General features: G+C 39.8%; 1 protein-coding gene across 5 annotated transcripts in view; it reads left to right on the top strand.

The window, feature by feature from the left end:
• The first annotated feature begins 5168 nt into the window (after positions 1-5168).
• gpc3 (glypican 3) overlaps positions 5169-15994 on the top strand; it is a 141057-nt gene continuing 130231 nt past the window's right edge. The window contains exons 1-2 of one of the 5 annotated variants that reach the window (XM_077236160.1): positions 5169-5741; positions 5836-5921. In XM_077236160.1, the coding sequence (XP_077092275.1) occupies positions 5896-5921 (26 nt within the window). In that variant the 5' untranslated portion in view covers positions 5169-5741; positions 5836-5895. Of the gene's footprint in view, positions 5922-15994 lie in introns of all 5 variants that reach the window. The other 4 variants (XM_077236161.1, XM_077236162.1, XM_077236158.1 and 1 more) reach the window with 4 other exon arrangements.

The raw sequence follows: 15994 nt of genomic DNA, 5'->3' as shown, positions 1-15994 counted from the left end.
GTATGTGAATTCATATGAATTAAACATGATTTTTGTTACCCACTTTTTATTTAAATTTCTAGTAAAACATTGCTACATATTTGTTGCTTTCCCACACCAGTATGTATAGTAAAAAAAATATACATGTTAAATAAAGTTTAGTTTGAACTTTGACTTCTAATAGCACAATTAAGTAGAAAATTCTGTCTAACTGATAAGCTTCATGCCTAAATAATATTAAAATATATTATATGTAAACAGTAGCCTAACTCTTGAATAATTGGCTTTTATATTGCCACTGCATGCCCTAATGCCAAAGCAAATTAAAGAAAATAGTATCTGGAAATAATTTATTTCATATCAAGTTTTTTTTTTCACCCACTTACCTAAAAAAAAAACAACAACATTAATTTCAGAATGTATCACTTTTCATAATGCATGTAATTCCAAAGCAACATGTTTAAATTATAGCCATGTAGAACGGTAACACTTTACAATAAGGTTTCATTAGAACAAATAAACAATACTTCTACGGCATTTATTAATCTTGTTAATTTCAGTATTTAGCAAATGTTAACAAATGCAACATTTGATTTCCATAATGTATTAGTAATGCACCATGAATAAACAATGAACAACTATTTTATTAACTTACATTAACAAAGATTCATAAACACTGTAACACATTACCTAGACCTGTAATACGGTCAAAAATCTGAAAAATAATCTGTCAAACAATTTTAGATTGCACTGTATTTGTTTTTAATTAACACATTTACATTAAACTTTTCCTAAAAGAACATTCATTTAACAAAAAGGCTTTGTTATAATAACGACAATAAAAAGACAGACTAGCACTCAGACCGATGATGTGAACGTGGTGGTAAATGGGATATGGAGAGCGGATGTGTGAGTTGTGGTGGGGGGATTGAGTGAGTTGAGGAGGAGGAGGAAGAGGAGGAGGAGGCTCGAGAGGCCCATCATCATCACATGACGAGATGTTCGCGCCTCTTTCGTAAACCTTCCACAACCCTGATGATCCCAAACAACTCGGAGGTTACGCACTAGTTTAACTCCTGCGGAGGCCTTAAAAGCGTCCGAAAGCGTCATTTTTTATTTCTCGTCGTGACCAGGGTTCACGCGTGGGTCTGAGCTGTGGCGAGATATGATTGTGGAAACTTTTAAATTGTGACTGTGTTTGTTGGTGGGACAGGCTTTGTGTGTGTGTGTGTGTGTGAGCGTGTGTGTGTGGAGCAGCTGAGGAGCTAACGTAACAGACAATGTAAGAGATGGATCAATTAATGGACTCTTGAACGCTTAACGTTAGATATTTTTGGAGGTGTGTTTGTTTGTCTTAACTAAGCATATGTAAGTGAAATTCGTTTTTTAAATAATGAGACTTAACGTTACATTTGCTTGCGACTGTAACGTTATCAAAGAAATTTAATGTTCAATCTGTGTGCTTTATCAAAGTAAGTTAATCCGTTCTAATAGTTTTTGGAAAGGAAATTAGCTAAACCATTCACTTACGTCTGATTTGCTGATTAATATTTAACCCGTTTTACTAACTGTTTGTTTACAGGCGAGTCAATATCACTTACTTTGAGTAAATCTGGACCTTGTTTTAAATGTATCTAGAGTTTAATAATTTCAGACACTGCAAAAACTTGAGTTTGAAGCTCGGTGTATTTTCTGTTTTAAATTAAACCCTTATTTGAAAGTAACGTTGCTGGTGAGTTTCACGTGGCTCCGCAACCCTTCTCCATAGCAAGGGCCATTCTATCTACGTTAAACCCAAACTCAGGTGAGAAACTGTAGTTGTTGGATTAAGGGCCTTTAACCTCCTTTTATCGCAAACGAGTTGTGGAAATAGCTAACGTATAGGCGCCCGTCTTTTAACCCTCCAGAAACTGCTCACTTAACTCAGTTTTGTTGTTGTCGTCAGCTCATAGATGCTATGAGGTCGTTTCCTGTTGAAAACACACATACACACTCTTTATGTAAACAGAAACTTTTCAGGTGCTTTGCTTTAATTTTAGCGTAATAAGCACTCTATCGTTGAAGGGTTTGCTGCCGATTAAACGACAGCCTGTGTCGTTGAAAGGAGAGCTCGTGGGCCACACCAGCAGAAGATCGGGCACCGACCTCTCGAGGCCTAGTTAATGTTTGCAGAATCGACCTCTTTCAGTCTCACAGGCGAATATTCATCATTCACTGTTTTTCGTTCGTTTCTGGACGCGCGTGATTCGAAATATCGCGTAATGCGGCGTTTTGCGCCAATATTTTATTTATTTACGATTTTACCATCTATGGTCTGATTATAAATGCATTATTAAGACAACACAAGGTGGAAAACTAAATTTAAGGTGACTTGGGTTTTGAGTGGACACGTTTAACAGTAGACGTTGTATTTAGGTTCGTCAATTAGCTCGTATAACAGTAGTGAAGAACTTTAAACAAGTTGTAACGTTGCTTGTCTTCAGTTGAAGATCCTCCATTTTGAGAGACCCAATGAACACGAGCAAAGCGCGCCAAGCACGAGAATCAGTGACGTTCAGTCAGACTCCAAACGGACTGTGAAGAATTCCGACTTACTAAAATTGCATACCTTAATTAACTTAATCCACAGTTACAACCTGCAGTCATAAGTTTTAACTTATCCATTTAGAATTGAATTACTTGTTCAGAAAACTAGCTAAAATCAAATAGAAACGACAGAAATTGCTAGTTAAATAGATGGAAATATTTTTACAGTCATTTAAACTTTTGTATTTTGCTGGTGTACATTTTAATTGATTCCTTAGACCAACGGTTTAGTTCTTAAACTATGCAATCATAATATAATAAGATTAATCTTTTTATTTTTCTTCCTAGATATTATGAAGATGGATCGTTGATGAAGGTATTATGGTGGAGTTCAGGTCCTTCAAGGAAAAAAACTAATTTTGTATTAATATGGCCCTCCTGTTAAGGTGCATCTTGTGTAGTTAGTGAAGTAGTCTAGTATCTACTGCGCTAGATGCTCCTTTTGGCAGGAGTAGCTGTATAATCAGCACGTGGGAGCAAAACCCAACTTAATTTATCATTAAGTTCTGTTGACAAGCAGTTCCTGCACTACTTTGACATTACTATGGTATTAGTCACACTGCAATATGTATATATATTTTCATTATATATTTTTTTTATGATCCATATGAGTTTGTCCTGGCAGTTCCAAAGTGCTCACAGTGCAGGTAGTGCCAGTGAATCTACTGCAATGTTTGCACTTCTAGTATTGCCGGTCGCCTTCGTCCTGTCACTCTGGAGCTGCTGCTGCTTATGGAAAAGTCCTGTTATGTGGGGTGAGTTTTGCAGGATTGCATCCAGCCTTATTACAACATGCTGTGCAAATCCATGCAAAACTCGCTGCACCAGGGACAAACTTCAATAACTGACTTATCTACACTCAAGATGATATTTACAACCATGCAATTGCATGTAGGCCTAGTTAATTTTTCTCAATTGCTTTGGCTCAATTCTCAAATGAGACACTCCCCCCCCCTCTAAAATCAATGTTCAGATCTCTAAACAATTAGTTTCTTGTTAACATCGATTTTGAATTTAAGCAAATTGCATTTGTTTTGGCACGTGTGCAAAAGAGTAAGTACAATTGTCTACAATTTGCACAATGACTAAATGCACATGGCTTGAGTAAAACTAATGAATTGATTCTCGGTGAAATTGACAAACTCTTCACAACTTCTAAACAATTTCATTATGTGAGCCATCACATGCAAAATGATCCATTCAGTGATCTAAATCTGTCGAACATGTTATATTCCATAAATGTATATGACATGGTATAATTGAAATATTTGCTAAATTGGCAAACGGCCAGCCATTGTAATGAGTAGGAATCACAATTTATCAATGAAGCAATATTATATATATGGAGTCTGCTGACAGCTCAATCGCAATCATACATTTGTATTTATACAGTACATTTATTTTTGTACATTTAATAATTTATCAGACTCTTATCCAAAGCGACTTACAAACGAGAAGAGCAATAAAAGCCGTTTAACTAACAATAAGACAACAATATGCAAGTGCATTTGTAGAAATGACTACATGCAAAATTCTTGTCACGGAAGAGCAATAAGATGTGTAGAAATGAACAAACAATTGAGAATTTTTTGTTTACATGTAACATTTCTGCGAAAAATGTACAGTATAAATACAAATGTTAATCTTTTTGTGTACTACAGTATTGACTTTTTACCTTCTGTCTGAATCTATTTAAAATGATCAGTGATACACAGACAAAACTGACATTCTTGTATAGAAACCAGTTAGTGTCTGCAAAAAAAGGGGAAAAAATCCCATGAAATTTGTATTTAACAAATATTTCCATGGTGAAAAAACATCTTAACAGTCTTAACAGTGACCAGTGTGGCTCACACAATGACAAAAATTGACTTGACTTTAAATAATGACTAAATAAATGACTTTATTTTGGTGCCATTGGCCAGTTTACTGACACAATAACTAGGTTTTGAAGCATGAATTAAATGTTTTGGGTGAGTTGCTGCATTTTGCAGACATGCAATCGAGTTCTGATGTTCCAGCAAACAGCTGTGACAATTGCATTTACAGTTTAGGGAATGTTAAGACTATTTAAAATAATGTGTCAAAGTGATTGAGAGAAACTGTAATAAGCAAAAAACTTTATTTTAAATGAATGCTGATCTACAAGTGTTGCCATAATTCTATGACACTATATATTATAACAGCAAGAATATAAGATGCATATATTTCTAAAGAGATAAATTAAAGCATTTTATTTGTTATATTACAAAACTAAGTTAAAAAATATGTATTTATTTATTTATACTTTCAGTGGCACTTGCATGCAAATATTTGTCTTGCTGTTTTCGGGTGGATGACTTTGCAATTTTAATAGTGGTGAAAATCTTCAATAAAAATTGCACGGTATCCATCTGTAATCCGCTAGATTCCATTACCTGCATTTCCCCCCACTTTGAATATGTAACTTGTGTAAATTCTCAATAAAATTATGAAGCTATTTTATTCTGCCTCTGGCCTCTGCTCTCTTTTTGATTGCACAGATTTTAAAGTGACTGTACGTAACAATATCTTTTACCAACACCAGATGGCAGCAGATACCTGGAGATGTGATAATGTGTTTGTTGCTCTGCATTTTGAAATCAATTTGAAAATGTAAATTTGTTAGACAAGCAATATTGACATTATCAGAAAATACAATCCCCAGCCGATATGATCTCATTACACCTTTTAACAAATTAAATTAGCTTAAGACGTAATTGAAGACCCAGTCGGGAAAAGGCCCATTTGAATTGTGAAGTAGCCCAGACTTGATCTTCGTCTCCATCTGCGCATGACCGTTTCATAACGCGCCTCCTGTCTTCATAACCATAACTTTAATATAAACGAAACAGTTATATACCAAACGGTAGGCTAATCTTCTGTAATCGGTTCCTTTGAATAATGCAAGAATCGTGAATTCGCGCAGTCCTTATGCAGGGAAATGTGGGCTTGATTTGTGCGCATGAAGTTTGTCTGTTAATGAGGTGGAGATGAAGAGCTCCTCCACAGGACTCTCCTCACACTCACTCACTTCAGCGATGCTGCCGCTGAGTCCACAGCATCGCTTTCTGCTCACTTCAAGCAACGCAGATCATTCCTGCTCACTTCCTTTGCGTTTGTAATCAGACCTGTCTCCAGGAAGCCTTCTACTCCAGGTAGTTCTATCATTGGATTAATCATGCCTGTACTGAAGTTGAACGGTGCACTGATTCTGTGCGTCCTGATGCTGCCCTTCTCTCGGCCGAACAGTCAGATGCTGGACTGTCGCGAAGTGCGCTCGTCCTTTCAGTTTTTGTACCCGGGGATGAAATGGACCCCAGACACGCCAGTCTCAGGTAAAACGAGCGATGAGGATCATCATAAGTTGATTTGACTTTCTGTGTGATTTTAAAATCTTAAAATCTCCAGTCCAAAAAAACAACAACAAAAAAACAAGTCTAAAAGTTTTAGCCTACCCGCTGTTCAGTAAGAATTGTAGCCTATTTTTAAAAACATGACGCGTAGCCTATAACGCGTCATGTTTTTAAAAATAGGCTACAATCAACGCATATATGCGTTATAGCCCTGTGTGTATTTTTTGTATTGTAAAGTGGAAACTATATTAAACTGTATACGCTGCGCTAAGTAGCTTCTCAAAATGAGAATTATTATTGTTATTTTTTTATACGTAACGGCCTTCCCATAGTTTAAATATAGATTAAGAATCTGCAAACATTTATAATTTAGGCTACTTTAATATAAGATTGATCAATATATCAAATTATGCATGTTTGGAATAGCCTTTTGGTAAATCTTAAAGTAAAACTGAGGAAACTTTAAGTTTAGTTACCTTTTTTAGGTTTCTAGTATTTGTCTAATTAGCCTATTATTTGGCTATGCAATTCAACTGTGATTGGCATCTCACTTTCGCTTTCTCTCTCTCTCTTTTTTACAATTTAATTATTTATTCATTAGATAGTAGTGTTTATGTTTTTGCTTCTAGTTATTCTAATAGTAGCCTAACTACCAAATTGTGCATTTTTTTCTATTGAACTCTTTAGGGATCTTTATTTCAATTTATTTTCAATTATTTCAATAATTCAGCTAGTTGGCTATGTATTCCAGTTTTTGCTAATAACTGTCCCATAGCTTTACTAGTAGGCCTACTTATTTCACTATTTTACTAGTACTTATACAATTCTATTTATGTGACGTTTGCATCTACAGTAGCCCCTTTCGTGTGGTATTATTTTCACTCTGCGGGATGTGAGAGGATCTATCAGTAGGTTTGAAGATGAAATAAGTATCCTGACTGGATTGTCATCTTCAGCTATGAGTTGCTGCAGAAGTAGCCCGGGGAAAGCTGCAAATGTATTTCTCTTAGCCATAACTAGTGTGAATTACCTGTCCTGCTGGAGAAGGCGAATTGTGTTAGTGTGTTTATTGAGGTTGCTACATTTCCCAACGGAGAGCTGAGGAGTTGGATGAGTTGAGATGAATGACAGGATGGATGGCTGACTGTCTACTTGACGTCTCTCCTTAGCTGCTTGAAGCTTTAACTCTGTCTCAATTGGAGGCTGAAAAGAAGGGGGGTGACTGGAGTAGAAACACGAAAAGTGGAGTTTGTTTGGCCCTAACAACAAAAATACTGCTGAAAAGGATCTTGCTTTTCCCCAGTGACTGCATTTTGTTTTCGGGCTGCTTTATGTGCAAGTATCCCCCCCCCCCAGTGGTAGCAAATGCCTCAAATAGAACAATAGATACATTTTTATCTCTATTCCAGTCACTCTCTATTTTATTAGACGTTTTGCATTTTAAAATTAGAATAAATGCCAAGCAAGTCCATTTAAAAAACATTTTGAATTTTTTTAATTGGAATAATTTGAACCACGATAAATGATGCTGGAGTCTTTCTAGTGCCATATGATTCGACTTGCAGGTAAATGAGCGTGAACTGGAGTGATCTCTTGTGGTTCAGCTGCTTTCAGGAGATATAAAGTGACCTTCCCAGAGTTCCATTTAATCAGAGGTTCTGTTCGTTTTTTGCAGACTTCGCATTTGCAATTTAAATGGATTGCAATTGGGTTAAGGACAAGGAACAGAGTGATATTCAGTCATTTGCCTCCTCAGAGGAATTTGAACACAATTTAACTTTTATCAGAGTTTAAGAAAAGTAACTTGATTGAGTGATTGCGTTGCATATCTTATTGGACTGCAAAAAAATGTGTCCACTATCTGGTATAGATTAAATGATATAGGCTGCTGTCATTATTATGAAAACTTACTGGATTGCATGCACAAGAAATTAAACTCATGTATGTGTTGTGTTTCTTTTTGCAGTGGCCCGCAGTTTTCACAGGAATATCTTTGAAAGCATTTTTGGTTGGTTGTGCTCTTTGTGAGTAGCTGGTAAGGGACTTTATGTCCTGATGGGTACAATCCTGCAATAAAAGCTTTTTTGAAGCCCTAGTTTTGAAACCTAAACATTGTTCTTCAGAGAAAGGCCTAACTGTGAGGTATTTTTTCCTTTTTGAAGTGTGCCGCAGGCCTGATAATCCCAGCGGCACCAGGCTCTGGACTTTATGCCTGGTGCAGTAATTAGTGGTGCGGCGAATCCTTTGGCTTTATTCATTTTGATTCATTATATGAACCGATACCACCGAAACCTTAATTGGGTGTCCTTGTATTATGTCAGACTATGAAAGAATGTGAGGTTAATTGTTTGCCCCCTTGTTTGGTATTGATTTATGTGTTGGCTAAATGCATCTTCAGAGACATTGCTTAGAAAAATGCCATAAAAGATGCGTGAGAGAAGAAACTGCGAATAATAACTTTTCCCTTTATAGACGTAATGTCCTAGATAGAGTCCAATCATTACATTTAACAACAGCATTTATTTTTTTATTTTTTTGTGAAACCTTTCCATTCATACGCAAAGAACATTAAGCAAAAAGAGCTGTCCAGTAATGGAGCGCCTATTCCAAACCCAATGCACGCTGCTGGCCTTGAAGTGGCAAATGAATGCAGACAACCCTAATGTTAATTGGAAATGGGAATGACTGTGGGCCGTATAGTGTAGCTGTCTGTCACCTTACTGATTTTATTTATTCCACTGAGAGTTTCATTCACTCTCGCAGTCTGCGTGCAGATTTAATGCTTTGCTTGATTTGTATCGCATCTCATGTTCTGAGTTCCTGCATGTCAGGTTTAGTCCCAAAAGTTTGCAGATCTCTTCATTAATGCTTTACAGAAACATGCATTTCTTTCGGTCTGTTTCTCGTATTGTAAATCTGGCATTCACCTTCAAAGACCCCTTTTTCTGAACCACACAACAGGGAGCTGTATCCACTGCACTGTAACCCCAGTAAACCCGGCTTTAAACTTGGTGCTCGTGGTGAAATTTGGGTTGATGTTTGATGGATGCAACCGCTGTGTTTCTGTTTAGCTGCCAAATGTGATCTCTTTTGGCATGTGCGAGTGGTGTGAAGAGAGGAAGATCTGTAGCATGTGCAGGAGAGGGATGGACTAACATTAGAGGAAAGAGAGGATGTGATGACTGATGTATCGATAATGGAATACAAGGATGCCAAGCCGAAACACAGCCTGCAGGAAGATTGAACTGAATTCTAATCATACCGCATGTAATGCCAGGGGGGCACAAGACCAAAAAAAGCCAACAGGAGGTTCTACCCTTCACGTCTCCGCTGGCACGTCTTTACCGATTTTTATTTTTTTGATATCTCTCTCCCTCGCCATCTCGCCCCGAGAGGAAGAACTGAATGTCAAAGCACAATAGACAACTGACTGTCTTTGTAGTCTCAAAGGCACCTTTACACTTCACACTTAGATGCTCGTACATTCGTTACATCAGTGTGACATTTTGATGTGCCATCCCCTGCAAATATTTTATTAGGTAATCAGCGCTCAAATAAGGATGACAGTTGTTAAATTCATGAGTTGAATTTAACGGTTTGGTGTTGTCTCTTTGGTTTGCGGCCGCTGAAGAAACCAACTGTATATGAGTAATGAGGGGTTCAGCGGGTTGAGTACAAAGTGAACTCAGAGTCCATCTCTCAGCAGTCTCTCTGATCAAAATGAAATGACAGGGAGTGCTGTATTCCCGTCCATGGTACTCACGGATGAGATCCAGCTAATGAAGTGCCACTGACCTCCCTCAAGAGCCAGCGTTATAGGCTGTTAAGGGGCTTCTGTGCTGCTTGTTTTAATGGCAGTAATAGCAGAATGCATTACAGAGACACTTGTTCACCCCATCAAAGGCTAGATCCTCTCAGTGCAGACAGTATTGTTTTTCCAATTATCAGGAGCAAGTCCTCATAGAAATGATAAACTGCCCTGCTGAGCATGGCGTCTTATTTCAGTTTGATGTTTGGTAATTTCGGTGCCCCTATATTGTCAGCAAACGGTATTGCAAAAATACAGAAACCACATCTGCCATTGGTCGATCAAACAGATTATTCTGCCTCAAACTCAGGCCATCGGTTGAGCCTGTGTCAGGATGCTCAAATGTTTTGATATCGCCACAGTATTTGCACTTTTTTGGCGGGAAATTGATTAGTTGTTTCAGGGATATACAAAAAAAAATTGCACATCATCTTTAATAGGTGTTCAAAGTGTCTTTTTAAACAGGAGTATTACACAATTTATTGTTTGAAACAACACTGCTCAATATGTCTTTGAATTTTCAATTATTATAAATTATTATTGTATTTATTTAGGTATAATTTTATTATTTAATATTTATTTCATTACAAACAGTATTTGTTTTTAACATATTATTATTATATTATTTTTAATCATTTAATATATATTTAAAATATTATTTTATATTTCATGTAGAATATTTATTAAATCTTTATTTACTGATTGATTAATTTTATGTATAGTAATGACTTCATATCAGAAAAATTAAAGGATCTAAAAATTTTCGCAGTACAATATGTAGTCCTTAAGAGACCTTAGTATAGTGTCAAGGGGGAGTAGACAGTACCTGGGGCAGTGAAGTACCTTCATATTTGATAAATGCCCACACAGTTTCTGTAATTATGAGATAATGGCTTAGGCCAATGTCTCTGGCAGTCCATTTAAAGTTGAAGGTGAGGGATCACATGCCCACAAGCCATGAAAGTTTCTACTAATGACTATGGTCAGACTTTCCATTAAACCACATATCTTGGATTTTCCAGAGCTGATTGTAACCGAGGAACACAGTGTGTTTGATCGAGCCGAAGGCTTTTATTGTTCTTTTATTTACTTTATCTTTCCCAAACTGAATTTTACCCTTGTTCCAATGGCACTGAAAGACAACAGACGGCTTTGCTTTAGTCCATTAACTCTCCTGCCTTCCTGGCAGAGGAGCCCAATTCATATTCATATACTTCGCATACTTTCATCAGTCCGTTGACTTTCCACTTCTTTTAATTGATCTCTTTGAAGCAAGTCTAAAAAGAAATGTCATAATTCATGTGTCGTTGCTCTATAATTCATGCTTCTAATAACATCCTTTTAACATTTTTCTGTATTTTAACACAGCATGTTTTCCCCACAGCCCCCATTAAACTTGCATGCTGATAGCTTTATAAATGGTTCTTAAGATCGCTCTTATGCATGCATCTGGCTGTGCTCTGTGTCTTCAGGCTTGTTAAGGAGGAGCGTGAGGCTGAAATGTGTACACAGCACTCACCAAGCATCCGCCGGAGCCGTCTTTTTCATCTGGGCTCCGACAGGGATGCATGCACGCCGGAGGCCTTTGGGCAAGGCTGCAGGAGGGATTCAGGAATCTCTCGAAATTTTAGTTGATAAGGAAGGAAGTGAGTGTGTCATGACTCACATATACGGAAGAAGCCAGGTTTATGTAGAATAGAGTAACTGTGTTCAACCAGGCGTCCCTGAAGGCTCTCTAAAGGGTCAGTGGAGCCAATAATTTATTCAAAAATTTTTTTGGAGCCAATAATTTATTCACAAAATAGAAAAAATTTATTTAATATATTCTGGGAATTGAATATACCTCTTTTATGATTAACATGTTTTAGTAATTTAAGATTTTAAATTAATTTTTATATAATATTTTTAGGGAATATAAAGTAAAAATATCAGGGTAATACAACTTTCCTGATATCATAATGATTAAAAAAAGTTTAATGATAATAAAAAAAGCTTGATTGTATCTATCAGTGGTCCTTTACAAGTTAAAGTCTTTAATGTTTTAGAAAAAGGTCAATAAATCTCTTAAAATATCAGATAATTTGACCTTTTTATGACATAACCAGGCTTTAAAATGACATTAGTTCAAATATTTTATGAGTTATGTAGTTTATGACATTTGTTCTGGTTTCAAAATATCATGATGCAACCTGCAAAAAACTTAATGATATTTATGTTATGATATTTGTGAAAAATACTTAACTTATTTAAAATCATAATTAAGTTAATGTTTTCAAGGTGTATGTAAAGTGTTATTACTTTATACTTAATGTGGTTATGGTCTAGAATGTTAAAATGGTCTAGAAGTTTTTCAAAACCATATAACACATGTATTGATGTGTTTTAAACTAGATTTTAAAGGGGACCTATTATGCACTTTTTCAAAATCTCGATTTAGTTTTTTGGCTCCAGTAGATTTTCAACCATTATTTTTCCACATATTTTGCATTGTTGCAGCACCTTTCTTCCCAGTCTGTCAGTAACGCTCTGTTTACTTCCTGTCTGTATGAAGCCACTCCTTCCGAAAAGCGAAGTGTGCACCGATTGGACGGCTAGTCCAGTGTGATGTGATTGGTCAACCGCTTCGAGAGTTTATAGGACCCCTTTAAAATATTTTCCTTTATCTTGGACATTCTAATTTATTAACCTTGACTCAATCAATTGTAAATCTATTTAATGAATTAGCTTAATGTCTGTGTGAGTGGTCCAGGGTCTGTGGAGGTTGAAAACCACTGCCGTAGAACATGACAATCTATATGGTCACATTCTCAATACAGAATATTTATTCTGCAGACCGAGGCATCTAGAATTTTTTTTTTCTTTTCAAACAAATGTTTTCTGTTACATTTTCAGAAGACAAACAATCTAATCAGCCGTATTTATGAGCAGTCTTTAGTTAGAGACTGTGATGTAATATTTGTTTATGCTTCTCTGCTGGGACCAATCTCCCTCCTGTAAAGTCCTTCACTTTTCCCTGACAGCTCACAACTTCTCTAATAAAGTACATTTATCATCCGCAAACAGCAGACGTGCCGATGAAATTTTCTGTTTTGCTGAAGATAATAATTACTAAATCTGTCTGAGTTCTTTCTCCTTTCATACCTGCTCTCCTCTGCCAGCTCCCCCCCTCCCCTCCACTCGCTACGCTATTGACAGCTTAATAAATTTGCCTTGGAATCTGAAATTAGCTCGATCGTATCTGTCGCCGGTCCTTTGCAAGTATTGATTTTGGATATTAAGCCTGTCGGTGCGCATATGAAAGGTTTCGTCTATACGATATGGCAGGTTTGCCCATAATTTCTTGTTTCATATCCTTATTGGTGTGCTGCTGATGTGTGATCAGAAAGTGTGGGTTTTTTTTCATGCCGTTGTTGGTTTTTGATATCATGTGATGCTAATGGGTTTATTTACCCATTCCTAACAGGCGCTGTGAGCTAAGTGGATCAGCATGTTTTTTCCTTTTCCCCTAAGGCAATTTCTTTGACATTTTGTCTTCACATTTTCACATGGGATTTAAAATTTGGCAGCACTTTAATCTCCTGCATTTTAATCTCTTCCATGGTCTACTAAGTTATTTCAATCAACAAACTTGTAAAGTAAATTTTTAAGACTACGTGTTGGGTGTTAATTTTAGAGATACTTCACCCAATTGTTTTTTAGTTATAATTTAATCACCAACTTCCAAAGCATTTTGTTTCTCTCGAAAATTTAAGTTCCCTTTCGTTGTCACTCCGAGTTACGTCGGATGACGACGAATGGGGTTTCGCTTAGAACGCCTATCGACTTCGAGTATTACAAAACGAGCCAATGGCAAAGAAATGCCATTGGTCTGCGGAATTTGCATAGCGTATCTCCGCCTTACCTCGTGGGTATAAAAGGAGCACGCCGGCAACAGGCAGATATGTTTTCGCTTCGGAGCCAAGAGTATTTCTTCACTCCACAGTCATCTCTGACTTCGCTCTACGAGACGAGCTTCTCTCACCGGTGTTGGTGTGACGGCGATCTGCAGCGAGCTCACAGTGCCTGCTGATCTGTGCAGTGATCTGCCAGTGTGTGTGTGTGTCTCCCTGTGTGCTTCAACATCGCGGAGTTTTTTTCTCCTCTCATAAAAGAGCTCGCACGCGGCACGTCTGTTTAAAGACGGCTCGACCGTGCATTTCTGGTTGCAGCGGACTGGTATCGGACTCTGATGGGCACGAGCGCTGTCTAGTGTGTTTGGGCTTTGATCATGCTTGAACAGCGCTCGTGGGTGACTCATGTTCTCGCTGGGAACGTGATCATCGCGTCATATATAGGTCGAGACTCGGTGAACTCGCAAGAGTGAGAGTCCCCTCATCCACCCCCCGAACTTCGGCTGGTGGCCAGGGTGACCTGAGGGTTACGGTCTGGATCAAGGCGCCGACTATGTGTCCGCGCCCCCAGCCCCCCTCTTCAATGACGGTGCCCACTAGTGAACTGCTGATTCCCGCGAGTCTACCCTCTGGTCGCCCGCGTGTTTCAGTTGAAGCTACAGAGGAAGATGCCATGTCTGTTGCAGCATCACTAGGTGGGTTTGAGTCTTCTGGAAGTGAGGGCTAGTCACAGCTGCCACCTTCCGGTGTGCATATGGCTGTGCCTGAGTCTGATCCGGAGATGACGACCATGCTTTCCTGGGACGATGGGTTTTGGGTAAGGCCGCCGACCCTCGTCCACGGCAAACCCCAATACCTCTCTTCCCGGACGTGCATGATGAGATCTCGAAGTCCAAGAAGACCCCCTTGTCTTCTCGGGACCGCTCGCTGATCTCATCCGCCTTTCCTCCCCTCGATGGGGCCGCTGCCCATGGGTACACTGGGGTCCCCCCGGCTGAACGCTCTGTTGCGATGCTATGTGTCATCAGAGTGCTTCTTCTCGGCGCAATCCTAAGCACCCGCCCGTGGCCTGTAGTTTTTCGTCTACGCTTGTGGCGAGATCCTATAGCGCCACGGGACTGGCAGCCGCCTCACTGCATGCCATGGTCATTCTGCTGGTCCACCTGACCCAGATGCTCATGGACCTGCACGAGGGCGGGACTGACCCAGGGCTCTTCACTGAGCTGCGCGCCGCCACTGACCTTGCTCTCTGAGCGACGAAAGTGGCCGTACGCTCCCTGGGTCAGGTGATGCTCACCATTCTGTGGCAGAACCTGTCTGATGTGCTGATCTGTCTGATTTGTCTGATCAGAGATGGGACTCAGTTCTTTCCAGGAGTTGGTAGCAGGACCACTCCTTTCCCCGGGGGAGGGCCGGGGAAGAATCCTTATTTTCCAAAGAGCTGACTCTCCCGTCTCTGAGCACAGAGTTCTCGGACGTCACAGAGCGCCGCCCACAAGCCGTGCTCTCCTCGTCCCCCTCTGTCCCAGAGGTGGTTGACACGGCGTGCCGTCCACGGACCGCTTCGCCCCTGTCCCCCTCTGTCGCCAGACCCCTGGCAGAGCAGGCCCCTGCGGGACGACCAGCCTGGTCCTCCCCTGGCCCCCTCTGCCAGGGCGCGGTTGCTAACTGTGCCCCCACATCGGGCCGCTATGCCGTCCACGTCTGGGCCAGTTACTCCGCTTCGCTGCCCCTCCGGGGGGACGCCTGTGGTTCGCATGATCCCGCTGGTTCAGTTCCTGGGAGCCTGGTTAGAGCTTCCTTGTCTGTCCCGCTGGGTCGCGCGGACCATCAGGCTCGGCTATGCGATTCAGTTCGCACGGTCTCCTCCCCGCTTGGGGAGTCCGCTCCACTTTTGTCGGTGGCTATGCCCCCATCAGGAGAGCAGAGATTGCCACCCTGCTGGCGAAGGGTGCAATCGAGACTGTCCCTCCAGCCGAGATGAGGTCCGGCTTCTACAGCCCCTACTTCATTGTCTCCAAGAAAACCGGTGGGTTACGGCCAATCCTGGACTTGCGCGTGCTGACAGCTCTATGGTCCCTCCTCTAAGCGACCCCCACATGTATATTTCCACTGTAAGCCTCTTTGAGCATGTGTCTTTCCCTTGGCAAGCCACCTTGCCACCCCTGGGGTTGAAATATTCCACCTGCGGCTGGACACCCCAGTGTTCTCCATATGTCTCCTTCGGGTCATGTGTATTCTCTAAGTCCCCCCCTCTGGGTTGGCAGTAATTGCATATTTCCCCTAAACTTTGGGATATGCTCCCCAGTGTACCTTGGTATTCCTGTGCTAAATAGGAAACCTTCGTCCGTGCCAGT

This window comes from Siphateles boraxobius, unplaced genomic scaffold, assembly GCF_051911475.1.
Source record: "Siphateles boraxobius isolate OS27281-9 unplaced genomic scaffold, OSU_SipBor_1 2, whole genome shotgun sequence".
NCBI lineage: Eukaryota > Metazoa > Chordata > Actinopteri > Cypriniformes > Leuciscidae > Siphateles > Siphateles boraxobius.
The sequence above is the reverse complement of the archived record's forward strand: the minus strand, read 5'-3'. Positions and strand labels throughout refer to the sequence as shown.